General features: G+C 42.2%; 1 protein-coding gene across 2 annotated transcripts in view; it reads right to left on the reverse strand.

The window, feature by feature from the left end:
- Nucleotides 1-19073, reverse strand: part of ARFGEF3 (ARFGEF family member 3) — a 164073-nt gene that overhangs the window by 35491 nt on the left and 109509 nt on the right. For both annotated transcript variants that reach the window (XM_083176610.1, XM_083176608.1), the window contains exons 14-22: nucleotides 17081-17246; nucleotides 16552-16653; nucleotides 14218-14433; nucleotides 12288-12395; nucleotides 3761-3911; nucleotides 2654-2962; nucleotides 2417-2550; nucleotides 1509-1654; nucleotides 478-657 (exon numbers count right to left, since the gene is read on the reverse strand). In XM_083176610.1, coding sequence (XP_083032736.1) covers nucleotides 478-657; nucleotides 1509-1654; nucleotides 2417-2550; nucleotides 2654-2962; nucleotides 3761-3911; nucleotides 12288-12395; nucleotides 14218-14433; nucleotides 16552-16653; nucleotides 17081-17246 — 1512 coding nt within the window. The remainder of the gene's footprint in view (nucleotides 1-477; nucleotides 658-1508; nucleotides 1655-2416; nucleotides 2551-2653; nucleotides 2963-3760; nucleotides 3912-12287; nucleotides 12396-14217; nucleotides 14434-16551; nucleotides 16654-17080; nucleotides 17247-19073) is intronic.

Consider the following 19073-nt stretch of genomic DNA (forward strand, 5'->3'; position numbering starts at 1 on the left):
ATATAGTTAATTTTTATACTAATATACAAAAAACATGTGATGTGGAGCAAATTAGACTGCATGATATCATTTGTAAAAGTGCAAAGGGATGGGAATTGACAAATCAGCAGGCATGGTATATTTTCCCACACTGCTATGCCAAAACTAAGACATGACACTGGATGTGGCAACATTTAGGAAGTAGTAGCACTATGCACTAAAATTTGGGTCTGCTAAGACATTAGGAGGAAGCACAGCAACAGTTGTACAGATTATCTTCTTCCAGTATTGCTACAATGCTTATGCATGGGCACATGTGGCTTTTCTATGGATCACAGGCATAATACCTCACACACACACACTACCAGTTAATTGTAAGACGCTTGCCATTATGAGTATGATGAGGACACATCTGTACATGGATTCATTATAATTACACTGCCATGGTATAGATGTTCATTAACTCATAATTCATATGTTCTTTGTGATTTTACTCACCTGATCTTGAACATCTTCATCGCACAGCTCCAGCTGCATGATTCGCTCAAATGGTCGGAAAAGAGCCTCATTAAAGTGGAAATGTGGGGGCTCGTCCCAGTCAGTCAACACCTCAGTCATGATGTCATGTATAAAGGAAACCGCCTTCTTAGACACACGCCTTTCTTTGTGACAAGCAGCCTAAAACATTCATAGAGCAGATTGGAAAATAACATTACACACTGAATGAACCTGATGAACATTAAAATGAACATTAAATGAACATTATTTATACATGGCTTGTATCAGCTCAAATCCTTCTGTAGTTGTATGATGGCAGTTTTCTGAAACAGTGAACAATAACTGCATAGCTAATTTAACAGGGGTGTGGATTATTACATAGACAGTAACTTGGTCGACAGTCATTAGCCCGACTACTATTGGTCGACGGTCAAAAGATCGACACAGGAAAAAGGTCAATACAGATAGAGCCATCCTCATCTAGCCCTTTAATAGGATTACGTGAGCCAGAGCTGTCGGACTTAATCCTATGGTAATCCCCTACTGTATTGTTCTATGTACACCATGGCTATTCAGAGAAGACTAGCTGAAGAAGGCTCCATCTGTATGTACTAGGTCAACATGGACAAATGGTCAACAGGGAAAAGTTTGATACATATAAAGAGCAACATGAGTTTTTCACGTTTTTTCATGTCGACATAGACCCCAAATTAGTGTACCGCTTCTCTCGCCTTGCTTCGGCGAGGATCGTAAAGTATGAGTGAAAAAGAAATCGTGAAAAACGCATGTCCATTTGTTGTCCATGCCTTGCTGACCTATTACTTGTGTTGAAATTTTGTCAATGGTGATTAAGTACATGTGGACCTTTTGACCATGTCGACATTTTACCTGTTGACCAATAGCGGTTGACCTATCAACCAAAACCACTTGACGTGTGTAGTGAATAAACAAGCTGTGATATGTACTGAAACTGTATAACAATTTATGGACACAGAAATAATGCATAGGCTTGCTGCTGTTTATCAGGTTACCTCTACAAAATGAGGGGCCACCACACTCCAGCAGCGCAAAATGTGAAGCAAAGGACGAGATTTACTGCGGATGATACGCAGCATGACATCCCCAAGGCGGAACAGATGTAAAGCACTTCTTTTGTCCTGAGTAGATTTAATCTCCCCTTCAAAGCAAGATAGAAAAATCTATTAATGCATCCCAACAGGAGAAAAGAGCACAAGTTACTGTTTGCAGAGATACTGGAATTGTCTACATGCAGCTCTTTATACATATAGATTTAATTTCTCATAATTGTAGGCATCTTTATATATATATATATATATATATATATATATATATATATATATATCAGTGTCTATTTACTGATTATAAGGCAATTTCCCACAGTGTTAAGCACTACATATTATGCCGACTTAAATACTGTGTTAGAATAATACTAAGAATGGAAGCAAATGCAACCATATCTGCAAGTACAAGTAAGAAAGTAATATAATACACATACTACACACCGTAACAATTACTAAATCCTGCTCACCACCCTAGCAAGTCAGATTTGTGTTGAGCCTAGTGAGAAGTGTTCAGCAGCTAGATGATTTGGTGGAGATGCATGGAAGAGACTAGAGGCTGTAGTACAATATTGCCCACGTACAGTATTATAATATATGGATTATATACACATCTTGGGCAAAAGGTAACAGCCTGCAACAAGCAGGAGGTGTGGAGTCTTGCAAGACCTGAGTCTGCCAAGATTTTTAAAGAGACAATCATTTACATGTTGTACTGTCACAAGGAAGATCTAGGGATGACTCCTGGTAAACTGTCTCTCAATTTAAATATATATTTGTTTGTGCTACTATCATGTAGCTAGTGATGGTGGTATTTTGAAGCTATTATCATGTATCTAGTGACTTATCTAGAGACTAACCTGGCATCGCAAGGCAGTAATCAACGGTGTCCGTTACTGAATGGAATAGTTGGGCTTGGGAGGCTTTCTTCAGTTGGTAAAGAAATCCACTAAGAGCAACCAGATTGAGTTTGTCTGCAGCACCTTCAAACAGCCTGCAAGCAAATTAAAACTCAGCTCAATTGTATTTACTGTTGGCATCATTTCATGTTAAATTCTTAAATGTATGTTGAAGCAAAACCAAACCAAGTGTCTTACTTTTCTGCTTGGGTGGAAAGGGTGCAGACTGCTTTAGCAGCATTGCTGGGAGTCATCAGGCTATTTCCACGGAAGTCAAATACACGGCCCTTGCTGCCCTCTTTGATGAGTTCATGGATTGGAACTGGCTGGATGAAAGGACTCTTGCCAAGTGATCCCTCTTGCTCTGTGGTCTGTTCTTGTGAAGAATCAATAGATATGCCATGTGGGTCTATGGACAGTTTCTGGGACTGAGTGATAGTCAGTGGCAACTGGGATGTCCCATCGCTGAAGTGTGTGTGCTCCAAGGTGCTAATATATTCACACACCCTAAGGAGAGAAGGAAATAAGAGGCAGTGGTTTGTAAACTATTGCAACATCTCCACTGGATGCAAGAGGTCTGGAAACATGTAGATTGGCCCAATAAATAGAGATTACAACTGTTTCAAGCAGATGGATTGAGGTAATAGACCCCACATGCCAGTAAGACTCAAACTAGGGCAGTGGTAGCTGTAATGATGTGACACTTATTAGGACCCTGGTGCATTTGCAGATATCACTGGCTGGATGCTGAGGATTTGCACTCAGTCATATCGAGCAATGCACCACCACATAGATCTGTAACCACTAGATTAGGACTGTGGGATAATTCCACTGAATTGGGCATCATGAGTTGTCCCCCTAATACAACAGAGTTGTATCTAATGCATGTCGAATGCACTTCAACTTGCCATCAATGGCAGAGTTCCACTACTGTCAAATATTAAGGAATGAATGAACCATCATTCAGAATGCATGGGGTACATTATCCACATAGTACTTCAGAGAGAGCTCACAGAGTCCATGGCTTCTCATGTTGCTGCAGGTGTCTCCATACAACGATTTCAATAAACTGAGGATCAAATTAAACCCGGAACAGTCATTCAGATTGAGCATTGGCAACTTTTCTCCCATTACTTATGAACTGAAATATGCCAGAGCAATTGAACAAGAGCACACAAAAATACAATGTAATGTTAATTTTGCTGTGATATTACAAAGCAGGTATAACTCTACGACTACAGTACAAAGTCATATACATACAGTACAAACCATACAATGAAGTTCACTTCAATCTGCAGTCTCTACCTGAACACATGTGGCCAGCAGTCTTGGTTGTGACTTCCCATCTCCAATCCAACATTAAGAATTGCATCCATGCAGAGGACATGGGCATTATGTAGACGATATCCTCCCAGTTTACCCATCTGCTCCAGTTTTTGCTCCACTCTTTGTTTTACTATGTAAAAATATTAATAAACCAAAAACATTTGTTTATGACAGTAAAAGAATAGGGATTTCTGACATGTAACAATGTGTCAAAGTGAAGCATCTGCAGAGTATAACTGGTGGGCATAGTCTGATTATGCCAGAATTATATATTTCTAACTGTAGTAGCAAGTTTGTGTATGGAAGTAAACAGGGAATATATGTTCTTTTTGTGATTTGTTCAGTGTTTTTTTATTCCACCAATCCACCTATAGCAACCGCAACTCAGCTAGAGCAATACATGGTTGTCAATCAAATGAAAACTGTAAGCATTTCACAGCTTACTCTGTAATTCATCAGTAGGAGATAAAGCCACAAACAGAAGGGAGCTGTTGCAAGAAATGCAGCACCGTGAAGGAATGATTCCGGTTACAATAGTCATGTGGTCAGGATGCATACGGGCAGTAATAGCAGAGGAAGAAAAACAGAGAGGGGAAGATTATAATAAGAAAGAGAGTAAAGAAAAAAAAAAGAATAGAGACATGTACTGTAATGAAAAAAAGAGGGATTAGTACATGTAAGGAGATAATTTAGAGGCCGGATGTCTAGTGCAGTACATGTATGCTAATACTGAGAAACAAAGTAAATAGTATATGTATGGGAATTATTCATAGACACAGGAGGACTAGAACAGTTCATATATGGTAATAATACAGAGAAACAGGGTGAATAGTACATGCATAGTAATACACAGATAAACACTGGGAATTCTACCTGTATGGTGCATTAGAACCAAGAGTAATTATTCTAGCAAGAGGGGGTTCATGGGGAATGACTACTACCTAAGCTGCAAATAGGTGCCTAAACTGGTGCCAGTGACAAAACTGACTGCCTTAAGAGGCGACCTGGTTCCAAGATTCTGGCAGCATCGCAGACATAATGTAAAGGCCCCCATACACTGAGGCGATTCGGTCTGATTTTGGCCGATTACGACCAATCGGCCCGTTAAATCGGACCAAATCGCCACTCCTTGACATTCAGTCAGGTCCGATGCACGGTCCCGGGTGAATTGGACCCGACCAGGTGGTCGGACCGGCTGGCCATAGGACCACCCATTCTGGGACCTCCCTCCAGGTGGCGAGGCGGGCGGAAAGCAGGGACGCATGTGATCCATAACAACGGATCGCATGCGTCCCTGCCACCGGGAAGGCTTGCAGGGTATCTGGTGTCCGAACAACATCGCAGCAGTGTATGGGCACCTTGCAGGTTGCAACGGTGACGGGCGGTCATACAATGGAAGAACTATAGAATTGAAGAGTACTGGAGGGAGGCATTCAACGGATAAAGAAAGGACTGGCATTGAATGGCATGCACAATGTAAGTTAGTGTGTGTGTGTGGGCGGGGGGATTAGTTTTGAGAACGAAGGGTAGGGACGAAAAAAACAAAGACATATGGAGGTATTCAATCCCCATCACTATTTCCAATGGGGGAAATAGTGGCAGGAGCCTATTCATTGCTGTCTTGTCCAACAGCATTGAGGAGGCAGATTGTCAGAATGGACAACTGTTGGGCCGTTTTATCGATTATGTCCGTGAATTGTTGCGCTCAGGGCTGAACCCTGACAATTTTGACAATTTCACAGATCGCAAAGTGGGACATTGAATCCCACCGGGTGATAAGCTGTCGAGCAAAACGAAAACGTGCCAGGGTCACGGCTGATGGAACAGAATATCAGTCAGCCGTGATCCGGGATTGAATACCCCCAATGGAATTGGGAGGTGGTTTTACAACACAGGAAAAAGATGAGAGAAATGTAGAACATAGTATATATCAATGATCAGTGTGTTAACCTTACTGTACATGAAGATAAAGGGAACAATACAAATTGAGTGGTTACAATATTAGATGAGGGGGCATAAAACAGTACATACAGATGGGTGGGGGGCATATAGGGTCTTTTTTTGTCCCCTGGGAAGCCTACTTTTTCACGTTCGTCACATACTGTACATCGAAAAAAACAAAGCCGACTACACTAGTGGTTCCCAAACCTTTTTGACTCATGACCTTTCCTTACACACAATTTACTTAATTTAATAATGTTTGCTGAATTTCTCAATAGGAAACTTTTGGCCCAGGAGTGATGTGAAAAAATACTGAAACTTTCAGGCACCATGATTTACAAAAGTTTAGGAACCACTGTCTAAAGTTTAAGATACAATGAAGTAGATAACAATAATGAGAACAGGAGGAAAAATAGAAGGCAAAGGCAAGGCTAAGAGCAAAGGCCAAAAACCTTGTAAGGAAAAAGTAAGAGGGGATTGGAGCCAACACCTCAGCACCAGACAGAAACCATGATATGCCCTTCTTTGATGACATCCAAGAGTAAGCCAACACCTCAGCCATGCCATAGGACATACAAGACTTTCAAGCTAGATGACAGGGGGGGGGGGGGGCAATGTATTAACCCAATGAAAAATTGGAAAAGTAGCCAGAACAATCAAGTAACTTCTAGCTAGCATTGATCATGTACACTCTATAACATGAGAAGTAAATGCTGATTAGTTGATGCAAAATAATCTGCCAAATTATATTGTCCATTAAAGTTACCATTTGGCTTCTGGTTCCGTTGCTGATGCAGGAGGATGCGTCGTGGTGAGCCCTGGCCAACACCGACTCACCCCACGACCAGATGCCTTCCCACACTGCCGGACCGGTCCCTGCACACCCGGAACACTGCCGATGGGAGGAGGCCTCCGCTGACACGACAGACACCAAGACACATGCTGTAGAGAACCCCGGAAGAGCACCGGCACCAGAGGGACCCCTCCCCACATGGTGAGACTCCGTCCTCCGCTGCCGGGCAGAGCTGCTCTCATTACCTGCAAGTCCTCTGGGTGGGAGGCTCCTGCAAGTCGCGGCCTGCCCACGCTCCTGAGGCTGGAGCCTGGATCACTATCTCCACTCACGACGCTGTCCTGGGGGCAGGGGGGGGGGATCCAGTGGCTGTGCAACACCGGCTCGCCTCAGCGGGACTTTACAGCGAGGGAAACCTTCTCCGGGTGCCCGGGGGCCGATAGTAGTCAGATACTTAGCTTTTGTGACTGCTCTGCCTGACTCCAGATTCCCATGCCATGCAGAGGACTTCTTCTCTACTGACCCGGCGGCCATTTTAGATTCATATAACTTAGGCGACTAGTGCCCTGTTAGTGCATGCAGCTCCCCTCCCAGACGCTGTACTGATTACACCTAGTCCCTTGGGAATAAGAGGGGCCAAAAAAATCACCAGACATAAGGTGACTTTTCCCTACTAGAGAGCCTCTCTGGACCTGATATCCAGATCCCCTAATAAAGCACCCACATTGGAGGGTACAATGGACAAATATTTAGCTGGCACCAAAGCTGCTAAGCCTCAGCGCAGTACGGCAGGTAAAAGCAAAGAGGGTCATGAGATGGCTGCTGCTACTCCCTCACAGCAGCCTAATCCCAGGGCACAGCAGCCATGCCAGGGAGATCAACTTGTATATGCTGATGATAAAAGCCCCAATCAATTGCTCCAAGACACAGCAGCTAAAATACGGCAAATGTCTTCCTCTATTCAGGAGACACCACAGGAGGTGCCTATTACCTACTTAATAATGGTTAAAACAATCCAGGACACTGTGGGTCCTATAATGGATACACACACTAATAAAGTCACACAAGCCTTAAATTATGTTAAATCACAGATTAAACAAATGTCTAAACGAGTCCAGAATAATGAGACACGCATTGGGGAACTATTCCAAGACGTATCTGATCTTAAGACGCAGACAGCCCAATTGCAAAAAAATCACTACACTGTCATTAATAAGCTGGACGACCTAGAGAACCGCTCTTTTCCTAATAATCTGAGATTGATTGGACTACCGGAGACATTAAAGGGACCGGCCCTTTTTGCCTTTCTACAAGACACGCTCCCAGATATCCTAGGTGTGCGAGACCAATGTGCTGGACTTATAGTGGAGAGGGCCCACAGGATTGGTTCCCAGCGCAACACACCATCTGCAAGACCTCGAGCGGTTATCTTTCGCGGTCTAAACTTTGTCCACAAAGACGCTTTGTGGTCAGCTTCCAGACTTCGATGTGACATCTGTTGGAATGATGCCAATCTATTAATCTTCCAGGACTTCTCTGCGGAGGTTGTCCTTGCTCAGAAGGAATTTACACCATTATGTTACAACCTGGCAAAACAAAACAGAAAATTTCCTCTGCTATTCCCAGCAAGGCTACATATATTTTCTGGCACCATGTTTAAGGAATTCAGTACCGAAACGGATGTGGAGTGATATCTGGAGGAGGAAGTTACTGAGACTTCGTCATCACGACCCCTATTTACTCAAGAACCTGAACAGCTATAATTAATTTCTGACGCTTATGTCAGTATTGATACCATAGTTTGGTTAGAGAGGACTGTATACTCAGAATCTTGTATCGGTAGATACATGCAGACTAACAAAGGCAGTTATAAATTAATGTTATACCGTTAGTGTTTTCATGCACATTTCTTTATAGGCGGAATAATATTAATTTATTTAGAAGTGGGTTACTTACTTATTATATCTTTAACTTGTTAATTATGGCCGGGGCAGGACTGGAACTCGTACCCGAATCTCTATCATGGAGATTCTTTTTTCAATAGCTATATATTGGAAGTTATGTTTAGTTATGCTAAATGTGCTAAGTCACTACTGGTTGGTGATTTGTTCCCCCCCCCCCCCCCCATCTTCCCCTCATGTTTTTCCCTGTGTTTTCCCTGTCTTGCCCCCCTTTGTATATTTTATGATGATTTACTTTCAACCCTCTGCTGCTGATATCTTAGGAGAAGCCTCTATATATGGCACAATAATTAAACCCCTGGAAGAAAATAAATGAGAAATCTGTGAATAGGCACGCTTAATGTCGGTGGATTCCACACCCCTGCAAAGCGTCAGAAAATTCGTGTATACTTGTCCAGGCTGGACATGGATATTGTCTTTTTCACAGGAGACTCATTTAGTGCACTCTGAAACTATAAAACTAAATACATATAGGATGGTCTGGTTTTGGACTCTCCATTTAATTCAAAAGCCTGTGGAGTAGTAATGTCATACACCTGCGCAGGTATATGTAACCAATATCTCTGAATTCTATTATCATGTAGTGTTCAAGATTGGTTGCTAAAACTATTCAGTGTGCCGGGGGAACCAATTTCTTGTTACTTACTAAGTATTAACCCCTCCCTTGCATGCACCTGAAAAGTTTTACTGAACTAATTTGAGCATCTACCACTATCTGTATGGAGTAGTAATATTGGTAAGAAAGAATATTCACACACTAATACACCACACTCAGACAGACCCCGAAGGCAGATTTGTAATAGTAGAAACAACAATCAGAAATTCTCATACGGTTCTATGCAATATATATGCCCCTAATACAGAACCCTAACCCTTTTTTAGAGATATTATCAACAAATGATATCCATATATGCATAAGCGCCTCATTCTAGCGGGAGATTTCAATGCCACGGTGTCGAACGTATTGGACCGCTCCTCTGACTCGGGTGTTCGGCGTAGACTGCCCCAATATGTTATCCCATACATAATGACACAACTTCAATTAATAGATGTGTGGAGATCGTGCCACCCTATAGAGCATGACTTCACATGCCTATCGGCAGCCCACAAAACATTATCACATATTGATTATAGCTCACTTTGTACCTGAAGATCTAGGTATATGCTATAAGTGCTCAATGATGGGTGCAAATTATATCCATAATTTCTGGGAATGTGGTAAGATTAGAAATTATTGGAACAAGATCATATACTATATTAACAATCTTTTTACTTTTTACTCTATCATTCCTGTGCTCACAGTGATATTGGTCCTAGCCAAAAAATGGTACTTGTATGTTAGTTGGGCGCCGAGTAAGCTATTTGCTTAGTTTTCCACCTCCGCTCACCATGGTTTGGGCTCGGTGGCTCGCCACACTATAAGAAATCTATATATCTATATAAGAAATGACGACATGGAAAGTGGGGGTATGAGAGTACTAAATATAGTGGGCGCCCAACTAACATATAAGTACCCCAAAAAAATGATATTGCTGCACTGGATACATAAACGCATCCTGTCAGTGCAGGAACTTAAATCAGCATTATTACTGTAGATGTCTTATTCTATGAAAGACAAGCCTTATTACCTACTGCAGAGAAAGATGCAGCAAAATTTTGGTACTTATGTATTAGCCGGGCGCCCAATTAGCATACGTACGCAGGCATACAGTAAGCTACACTGTCTGCGTCGTACAATGGCTGCCTAGCGTAGCTAGCGTAGTGACTCCCAAGCAGCCCGGCTCTGTCCCCTGCGTCCATGGCTCTGTCCTCGGAGTCCATGCCAAGCCTAGTGAGCGCCTCTCACATAGCGCTGGTAACCGCCAGATCCCCTGCGCTGGCGGACGCAGACGGAGAGGGGATCATGCGGGCGCCAGCAGAGAGGCGCTCCATATGTCTGAGATGCAGGTGCGCCTCAGACGCTCCTGCATCTCAGTAATTATTAGCACGTGCGCCTCATGCATAAAGGGGGTATGCTGGTGCAAGTGCGTCCTATGCACAATAAAGGAGGCATTTTTCAAAGCCCCACTATCCACACCAGCCCGAAGTGTGGCGAGCGCAGCGTGCCCCGCGAGAGGATGCGTTACGCGTCCTTCCGACCTGTTCATATCCCCACTATCCACGTCGGCGTGGAGTTGATTTTATAAAGTGTGTCTGTCACTTCACCGAGCCCGAAGCGTGGCGAGCACAGCGAACCCCGCGAGGGAACGTGGAACACATGTGAAGTAATACGCGGCGGGTCGCCACACTTTATTTAATCAACTCCACACCAACGTGGATAGTGGGGGTATGAACAGGTTGGGAGGACGCGTAACACGTTCGTTCACCGCGCTTCGGGCTGCCGTGGATAGTGGGGGTGTTTAAGGAACACATTCACACCTGCCTCCTCCTCTGTCTTTGGCAAGCTGAACATTGTCACAGGTTATGCAGCCATTACAACTGTCACTTCACCTTCAGCTATGACAGGGACACTGACTGTCTGACTACGCTGATTCTGACAGGGAGGCTCACGTAAACACTACGCTACTTCTGACTGAGGGGCAGATTTATTAAGCTTGGAGAAGAGATAAACTGGAGATAAAGCAGAGAAAAGGTAAAAGGAGATAAAGCACCAGCCAATCAACTCCCAACAGTCTTTTTCAAACACAGCTGATTGGCTGGTGCTTTATCTCCTTTTACCTTTTCTCCGCTTTATCTCTAGTTTATCTCTTCTCCAAGCTTAATAAATCTGCCCCTAACTATGCTGGCCGCGGGAACCCTACGCTGATTCTGACAGTGCTGCTACGCTAACTACGTACCGGGGCCCAGCTAATACACAAGTACCAACATTTTATAAGAAATGGGACCAATTTATAACTAGTCTGAATTCTGACCTTCAATCTGGGATAAACAGAGTATTCGAGTCCACCACGTGGTACCTTAAGCACCAGTAAGCCCAAGAGGGCATATGATGAATATGATATATCTGAGATATGTGGAAATGAAGATTCTCCTTTTTGAGTTGTATACAGTAGTAAGATGGTATTAATGTACGCTGATCCCTCTCCCTCTCTCCTACCCCTCTCTCCCTTTTCCCATCATATAGTTCAAGTTGTACTGTTGATTTCTCGAGACAAATGCTTATTGTGACCATAGAGAAGATCATCCCTCTATACAAAGCTTACCCAGCTTATCTACTTACCTTTATAGAATATGTCACACGTATATAGACATATAATTCAATATATTAATAGTCAAGTTCTAGACTGAACACGTATACGAAATGGGATGTTGGCTCTTTTCATATAATTCAAATAACATAAAGAAAGAAAAGGATATAACATACCCAAATATCCGGAACAGAGAAATCTATGTTTATTGTTTGTATATTGAAGATTAATGTACAACTAAGTATCAAACTTTATTCTAACCATGAAAATGAAAATAAAATTGTTTTGCAAAAAAAATAAAAAAAATTCAAATTAAAATGATTATAATTGTTGTATAATCATATTTTCAACCAGTGTAGCCATAGCCCACTACAACTCCTCTTCCTATCCCTATGACCCTTTACAAAAAGGAAATCCTTTGGTTCAGTTTTGGAGCCTAATTTAGAATGGGGAAGTAATCTCGTCCTGGGTGGGCAACACTCTAAAGAAGAAATCTAGAGGCGTGTCATTCAGGTCATTCAGGTCATTCCTGACATTCTAAAAGGATATGTGTGTTTGTTATTGTGCATAGAAGGCATGACAGATTACAGCAGATCACATTAGTCTACAATACTATACCTTACCTGTTATTGTGTCACTATGTTCAGGATTGTCCTTGTCATCTTTCTCCTCTTGCACACAGGAAGCTGCTGCCATTTGTGCCAATGCTGATGCACAGTTAGCTGCTACCCCTTTCATTAAAAAACAAAATATAAAAGATGAATTAATCCCCATGAGAAATCAAAGCACACGGAGCGCGGAGCTGGGGCAGAAGTTAAGAGCTGAGACATGAAGAACATGTTTTGTTGTGCAGTAAAAAAATTATTCGGGGACAGATTCATACTAGAAGCTTATTCAATGATCAGAATGATAGGAGAAAGATTTGGGAGCAGAGACAGACAATACCATCTTTGGTAATCTGAGCCAAAGTCCCCTACAGGATAATCCTATATACTGTAGGTTATTTGAACATATAACCCACGCAGTATACGATATTAACCCCTTCACGACATTGCCTTTTAAGGTAATTTTTTTTTTTTTCCTCCTTGCGTTCAAATAAGCGTAACTTTTTTAATTTTCCGGCTATATAGACACATGAGGGCTTTTTTTTTGCGGGACAAGTTGTACTTTTTAATGGTACCATTTACTATACCGTATAATATTCTGGGGAATCAGGAAATAATTCAATGAGGGGTAAAAAGAAAAAAAAACGCAATTCCACAATTTTGCGCTGGTTACGGTTTTTTTGGAGTTCATAGTTCGTTTAAAATGATGGGTTATCTTTATTCTATGGGTCGTTACGATTCCGGTGATACCAAACTTATATAGTTTTCGTTACGTTTTACGACTAAAAAAAAAAATAGAATATGTTACGGTTTTTCGAATTTGCGTCGCGTCGCCATGTTCTGCGGCTTATAACTTTTTTATTTTTCCACCTACGGACCTGGGTGAGGGCTCATTTTTTGCGGGCTGAAGTGTACTTTTTAATTAATACCATTATGGGATATGGGCGACTTTCTGATCTCTTTTAGCTATTTTTTTTTGGGTAGGCGATGCGACCAAAAAACATAGTTTTGGCGTTGGGGATTATTTTCCGTTTACGCCTTTAACTGTGCGGGATAACTAATGTTATATTTTAATAGATCGGACTTTTAGGAACGCGGCGATACCAAATATGTTTATTTTTTTTATTTTTTATTTATTTTTATTTGGGAAATGGGGAAAGGGGGGTGATTTGAACTTTTAATATTTTTTTATTTTTTTTTTATTTTTAAACTTTTTTTTTTTTTTTTTTTACTTTTACTACAAGGCCCCCTAGTGTACTTGACCACTAGGGGGCGCGATCGCCTGTACTAGGTTCAGCCATAGAGCTCTATGGCTGAACGTAGTGATTTTATGCACTTCCTATTACATCCTGCCTGAGGCAGGATGTAATAGATATGCATACATGGCCAGCACAGGGGTCTACATTAGACCCCTGGCTACCATGGCAACCGATCGGCACCCTCCGATCTCGCTGCGGGGGGCCCCGATCGGCGCCGGAGGGGGGCGCCCCCCCTCCGATCAGCTATTTAAGCACTGCGGGCGCTTTGCCCGCGGTGCTTAAAGGGTTTAACGGCCACGATCGGCGAACTCGCCGCTCGTGGCCGTGAGAGCAGGGACCTGGCTGTAATATACAGCCATTACCTGCTCTCTTTCAAGCCAGCTCACTCCGTGAGCTGGCTTGATTCCCCCGCAACCGACATATGACGTATATATACGTCATATGTCGTGAAGGGGTAAGTTTAGACTTCAGTCGCTGGTTTTCTTTTATTTTTGTATTTTATATCATTGTATTCAAACATTGTTAGTACATGTGTTTGACTTTCTTGATTATTCAATACAGCTCTTCTAATTATATTCTATACGTTTTGACTTTCTATGATGTATTTATAATATAATATTAGAACAGAAGAAATTTCATATTTTAATATTAATATGTAACACAGTACAAGTATAGGTAGCTTTCCATACCAAGGGCACAGCTCAGACGGGCAGCCTTTCTGAGGCCATCTAGGCTCATGCAGATAGAGTCTCTTTCTTTCTGATTTTGCTCTTTCACTCCATCTGCACCCAGAATAAATGCCAATCCTTTGGAGCTTCCTGCCATCTTTCCAGTAAGTGGCGCAGACAAGGTATCTATCAAATTTTTCCAACATCCAATTAGAATAAAGCGTGCAAAAGCAACACCTGTGAAGAAAAAGAAGAGTAATTCACATACAAATAAAGGTTATATATATATATATATATATATATATATATATATATACAAAGAAGATCAGGGTGCGCTAAGGTAAATTACACAACTTTCTCATTAAAACATAAATATTTAATAAAAAGCCTCTGATAAGGCTTAGAATAAATCAAATCAAAAAGAGTTACACAGCCATTTCATAGAATAATTTAACAATCCACAGTATGGAACAGGCCCAACGCGTTTCGTCACCCACGTGACTTCATCAGGGGCGCTTTGGATGTTGATTGAAATAAGGTGCGATAGCACTTCTAGGGGTGTATCCAATTGGTCAAACCATAGATATTGTATTCAAGCAAGACCCATACAGATATATATCTTCTTGGAGCGTCTCTAAATGACCAAATAAATAGCTGTGTACTTCAGCTAAAGTTGCACAGATGTAAATATATCGCCAAATATCGGAACAAAAAATGCAATAGTCCAGGCGTATGTCACCAAGGATCACGTTTCTCACACCTTTTATATCGGTGTTAACATCAAGGACCAATGAGCAGCTTCAAAAAAATATAAGGCTGGGAGGCCAGAAGTTCACTCTAGTGGATCCAAATGCAGAATCATTTGGATCCACTAGAGTGAACTTCTGGCCTCCCAGCCTTATATTTTTTTGAAGCTGCTCATTGGTCCTTGATGTTAACACCGATATAAAAGGTGTGAGAAACGTGATCCTTGGTGACATACGCCTGGACTATTGCATTTTTTGTTCCGATATTTGGTGATATATTTACATCTGTGCAACTTTAGCTGAAGTACACAGCTATTTATTTGGTCATTTAGAGACGCTCCAAGAAGATATATATCTGTATGGGTCTTGCTTGAATACAATATCTATGGTTTGACCAATTGGATACACCCCTAGAAGTGCTATCGCACCTTATTTCAATCAACATCCAAAGCGCCCCTGATGAAGTCACGTGGGTGACGAAACGCGTTGGGCCTGTTCCATACTGTGGATTGTTAAATTATTCTATGAAATGGCTGTGTAACTCTTTTTGATTTGATTTATTCTAAGCCTTATCAGAGGCTTTTAATTAAATATTTATGTTTTAATGAGAAAGTTGTGTAATTTACCTTAGCGCACCCTGATCTTCTTTGTATTTCTGTCCGTCCCGGGTCTCAGCTAACAGGGATCCTTCAGAGGTGCAGCTTTGGGCTAATAGGGCGCGGTGTTGGGTACCCCTTGCCTTTCTTGTATATATATATATATATATACACACACACACTTGGAAGGCTGCTTTAGTCAACATTTTTCTGAGAACAGAGGTATTTTGCCAAGTTCAAATCATCATTAACCTACTGTATGCACTGTGCCGTCTGTACCATACTTTTCTGAAAGATCATAATTTTTATCTGCTAAGAATGTCCAAGGTTCTCTATCTGGCATTGTAATTGTAGTGATTTTGGAAATGGGAAGAGGAGATGCATTGCACAAGTGCCTTGATTCAAGTTCATTCGGAAGGGGCCGAACTTCCGTTATTTGGTGGTATGCGCATGAGAAAGCGTGTATTTGTGTACGCCGGCAACAAACGGCTTCGGCCAGTTACACACTCACTGGGCTGATCGTTCTAGGGAGGGAGGGCCAGAAAAGGGGATTGCCCATGGGAACGCCCGGTGTTCTGTGAGCATCCCCATGAAAACTCCCAAGGGAATGCAGGCGGGACGATGCCTGCCGGGGGCAGACGGCTGACATCACAGGATTTCAGCGCCCGTTCCCGTTTTGGCGGACACCGAAGGAAATAAAAGTCCTGAAGGCAGGAAAAATCATTTGATGGTCGGCGACCATCTATCAGCTGTAGGGTTTATTGACTATGCCCCTGAGTGGCCAAATTATCACCACCAGGCTATTTTATGCAAAATAGCTATTGTGCAGTTAATGAACGGCAGGGTATACAGGATACTAATGAAGTATATCACTCATGAAACAATAAGAAAATAAAGTGATATGATGCATTTTGAACATGGACTGATAGTTGGCACTCACAGCAGCATACAGGATTTGTCAATGAAGTAATATCTACGTAGATAGAAACACCCTTGATGGGATGTGGACATACCTGCCAGTGTTGTTGGATCCATAATTTTGTCAGGAGGAACAGGAGATTGTGTTGATGCTTGAAGCTGTCCACCAATAGCACTGCTCCCCAAGCCATCAATATCTACAGTAACATTCATCAAAAAGTCAATAAGTCATTAAACAAATAAAGAATGCATTAACTGAGAGAACAGGTCTGATGTTATTGTGTATTCCTTTATCCACAGTTTCATCTGCATGAATATAGGGACAGTGTAAAGTGGGTTACAATGATGGGGGCATCAGCCACTAGAAGGCATTTCCTGTATGTTGAAACTATTCTCACTGTCCTGCAAAGGTATTTAGTACAGTTTCTTACAGCACAAAAATCCTAGCAACTTGGTGACAGAGGAACACAAATTATTAAAGTCCAAATCCCAACAGTCTGTCATTTCTGCTTTGTGCATGTTAATAATTCATTCATTTAGACTTCTTTCCCTTACTGTAGCTTTAGTTTCCAGCAAAAAAATTGCATAAAAATGGATAAATGCAACCAGCACTATATTACTCACTAATAAGCATAGTAATGAGGGGTAAGCAGTGTCCTTCAGGGGTCCCCCAGTATCCAGACTCTCCAAGCATGTTCCTGTCCAGAACTTGGTGATACAGCTCCTCAATCCAGGCCTGAGAGAACACTATTAATGCTCCACTTGACTGCACCTGCTTCATGAACTCCTTCTGTTGAGACAGAGAGCGAGAAAGTCTGATTCAGCTGTACAATAAAATAGCTGTTAAGTCACATTATATAGTAATACTTATGGACTCATTCACTTATTAAGACTTTGGGCAGTATTCAATGAGAAAATTCGCTGTGTTTTATGGCGAGTTTGTGCTTTTCTGGCCTTGGATGGAGACTTTTGCTCTCCAAAAGCGAGCAACCCTATTCAATGTGAAATATTCGCCGTCTTTTTAAGTGATTTTCGCCGTCTCTCTCCGTGTAGCAATTCTCCATCTTTTCATGGAGAGCTGGAATGTGAACTTTTAAACTAAAAGTTTTTTTTTTTAATTTTGGTATAAAAAAATCAGGTTGTTTTTTTCTGTGAAGGGGCATGTTATTTTTATTCATGTGCTTATAGCACATGAATATATATTTAATAAAAAAAAAAATATTTTAAAAAAATTTTTTTACACAGAGCAGCCAGCAGGGGGCCGGAGCGCTCGAGCCGCTCATTAGATATTCATATATTCACTGCATCCGATCATTACATATGCACGATCGGGTGCAGTGAATACTGGGTCCCCCGCTGGCTATAGGGGGGGGCAGCTTGTGCTGCCTGGGTCCCGGGGAGCCCGCTCCCCTCCACATATGTTCTGGGGCAGCCAGGGAGACTTTAATCTCTCTGGCTGCCACCGTCCCACGGCTCCCTGCCGCGGACGCTCGTCCGCTGCAGGGGTTAAGACTCGCCGCGAGTGGCGGCGAGTCTTAACCACATTGAATAGAGGGAGCAGGAGAGGCAGCGAGCCCTCCGGAACAGGGCGAGTGCATGGCGAGAGAAAAAATCTCTCGCCATGCACGGAGAATATTTGTCATTGAATACTGCCCACTATATTGCACCCATATTATGCAGTGCTTTACAGAAAATATTGTTGTCCTTTTTATCATTACCTTCCCCCTGTGAAGCTCACAATTATATTCTCTACTATTTATTTACAGTTTCTTATATAGCGCAGCAGATTCCGTTGCGCTATATGTTGCGCTACTAGTTAAAATCCCATCAAAATTACGGTTTAAGGTGCGTACACACGGGGCAATATGATCAATAGTGATAACATATTGCTAGCATTATACTGCTCAGCAATCATATTGCTCAGTGTCCCATTGTCATCTGCGACCAGAGATGGTCGCAGATGAAAATGTCACACTGCCGGGAGAAGAGGCAGTGGAAGTCGCTGGTCGGAGGCTCCTCCGACCAGCGACCATTCAGGGGCTGAAAACGGGAGCGCGCACCCGGCGATTTATCGCTGGTGCACACTCCAATCACTGGCAATATGGTCACTCAGTGACCATATTTCCAGCGATATTTGCTTTATTCTCCCCCGTGTGTACGCACCTTTAGTCCATATCTGCTCCTACCTCCAGTCTCTGTCTTCACATCTACCTCTTTCCATATACCGCAAGTTTGAAGCTGACCATTTTGCTTTCACTTTCTGTTAGTAATTTGATCCATCGACTGGCCTCTAGTGGTCACTGGCAGTACTTCACCTCAGAGGTTAGAAGTACTTAGATAAAGGGGATACCGGTTCCCAGAAACATTGGCTGTAACATGGTCTGCTACCTTTTGTGTTTGTGCATGTGTGAGAAAGAGATGTAGTTTCCTTGTTTGCCAGCAGATGGCAGTGTTTTGGAGACTCACGGACACTAAATATGAATATAGATTATATAAACTGGCTATACATACACACTACAGTTTTTTGGCAGCCAATTGGCATCCTGTATGTTTCTGAAGTGCAAATAAACCAGAGCACCCACACAAAACGAAACACAAAGGGAACATACAAACTCTA

This window comes from Crinia signifera, chromosome 3 (genome assembly GCF_055691185.1).
Source record: "Crinia signifera chromosome 3, ASM5569118v1, whole genome shotgun sequence".
NCBI lineage: Eukaryota > Metazoa > Chordata > Amphibia > Anura > Myobatrachidae > Crinia > Crinia signifera.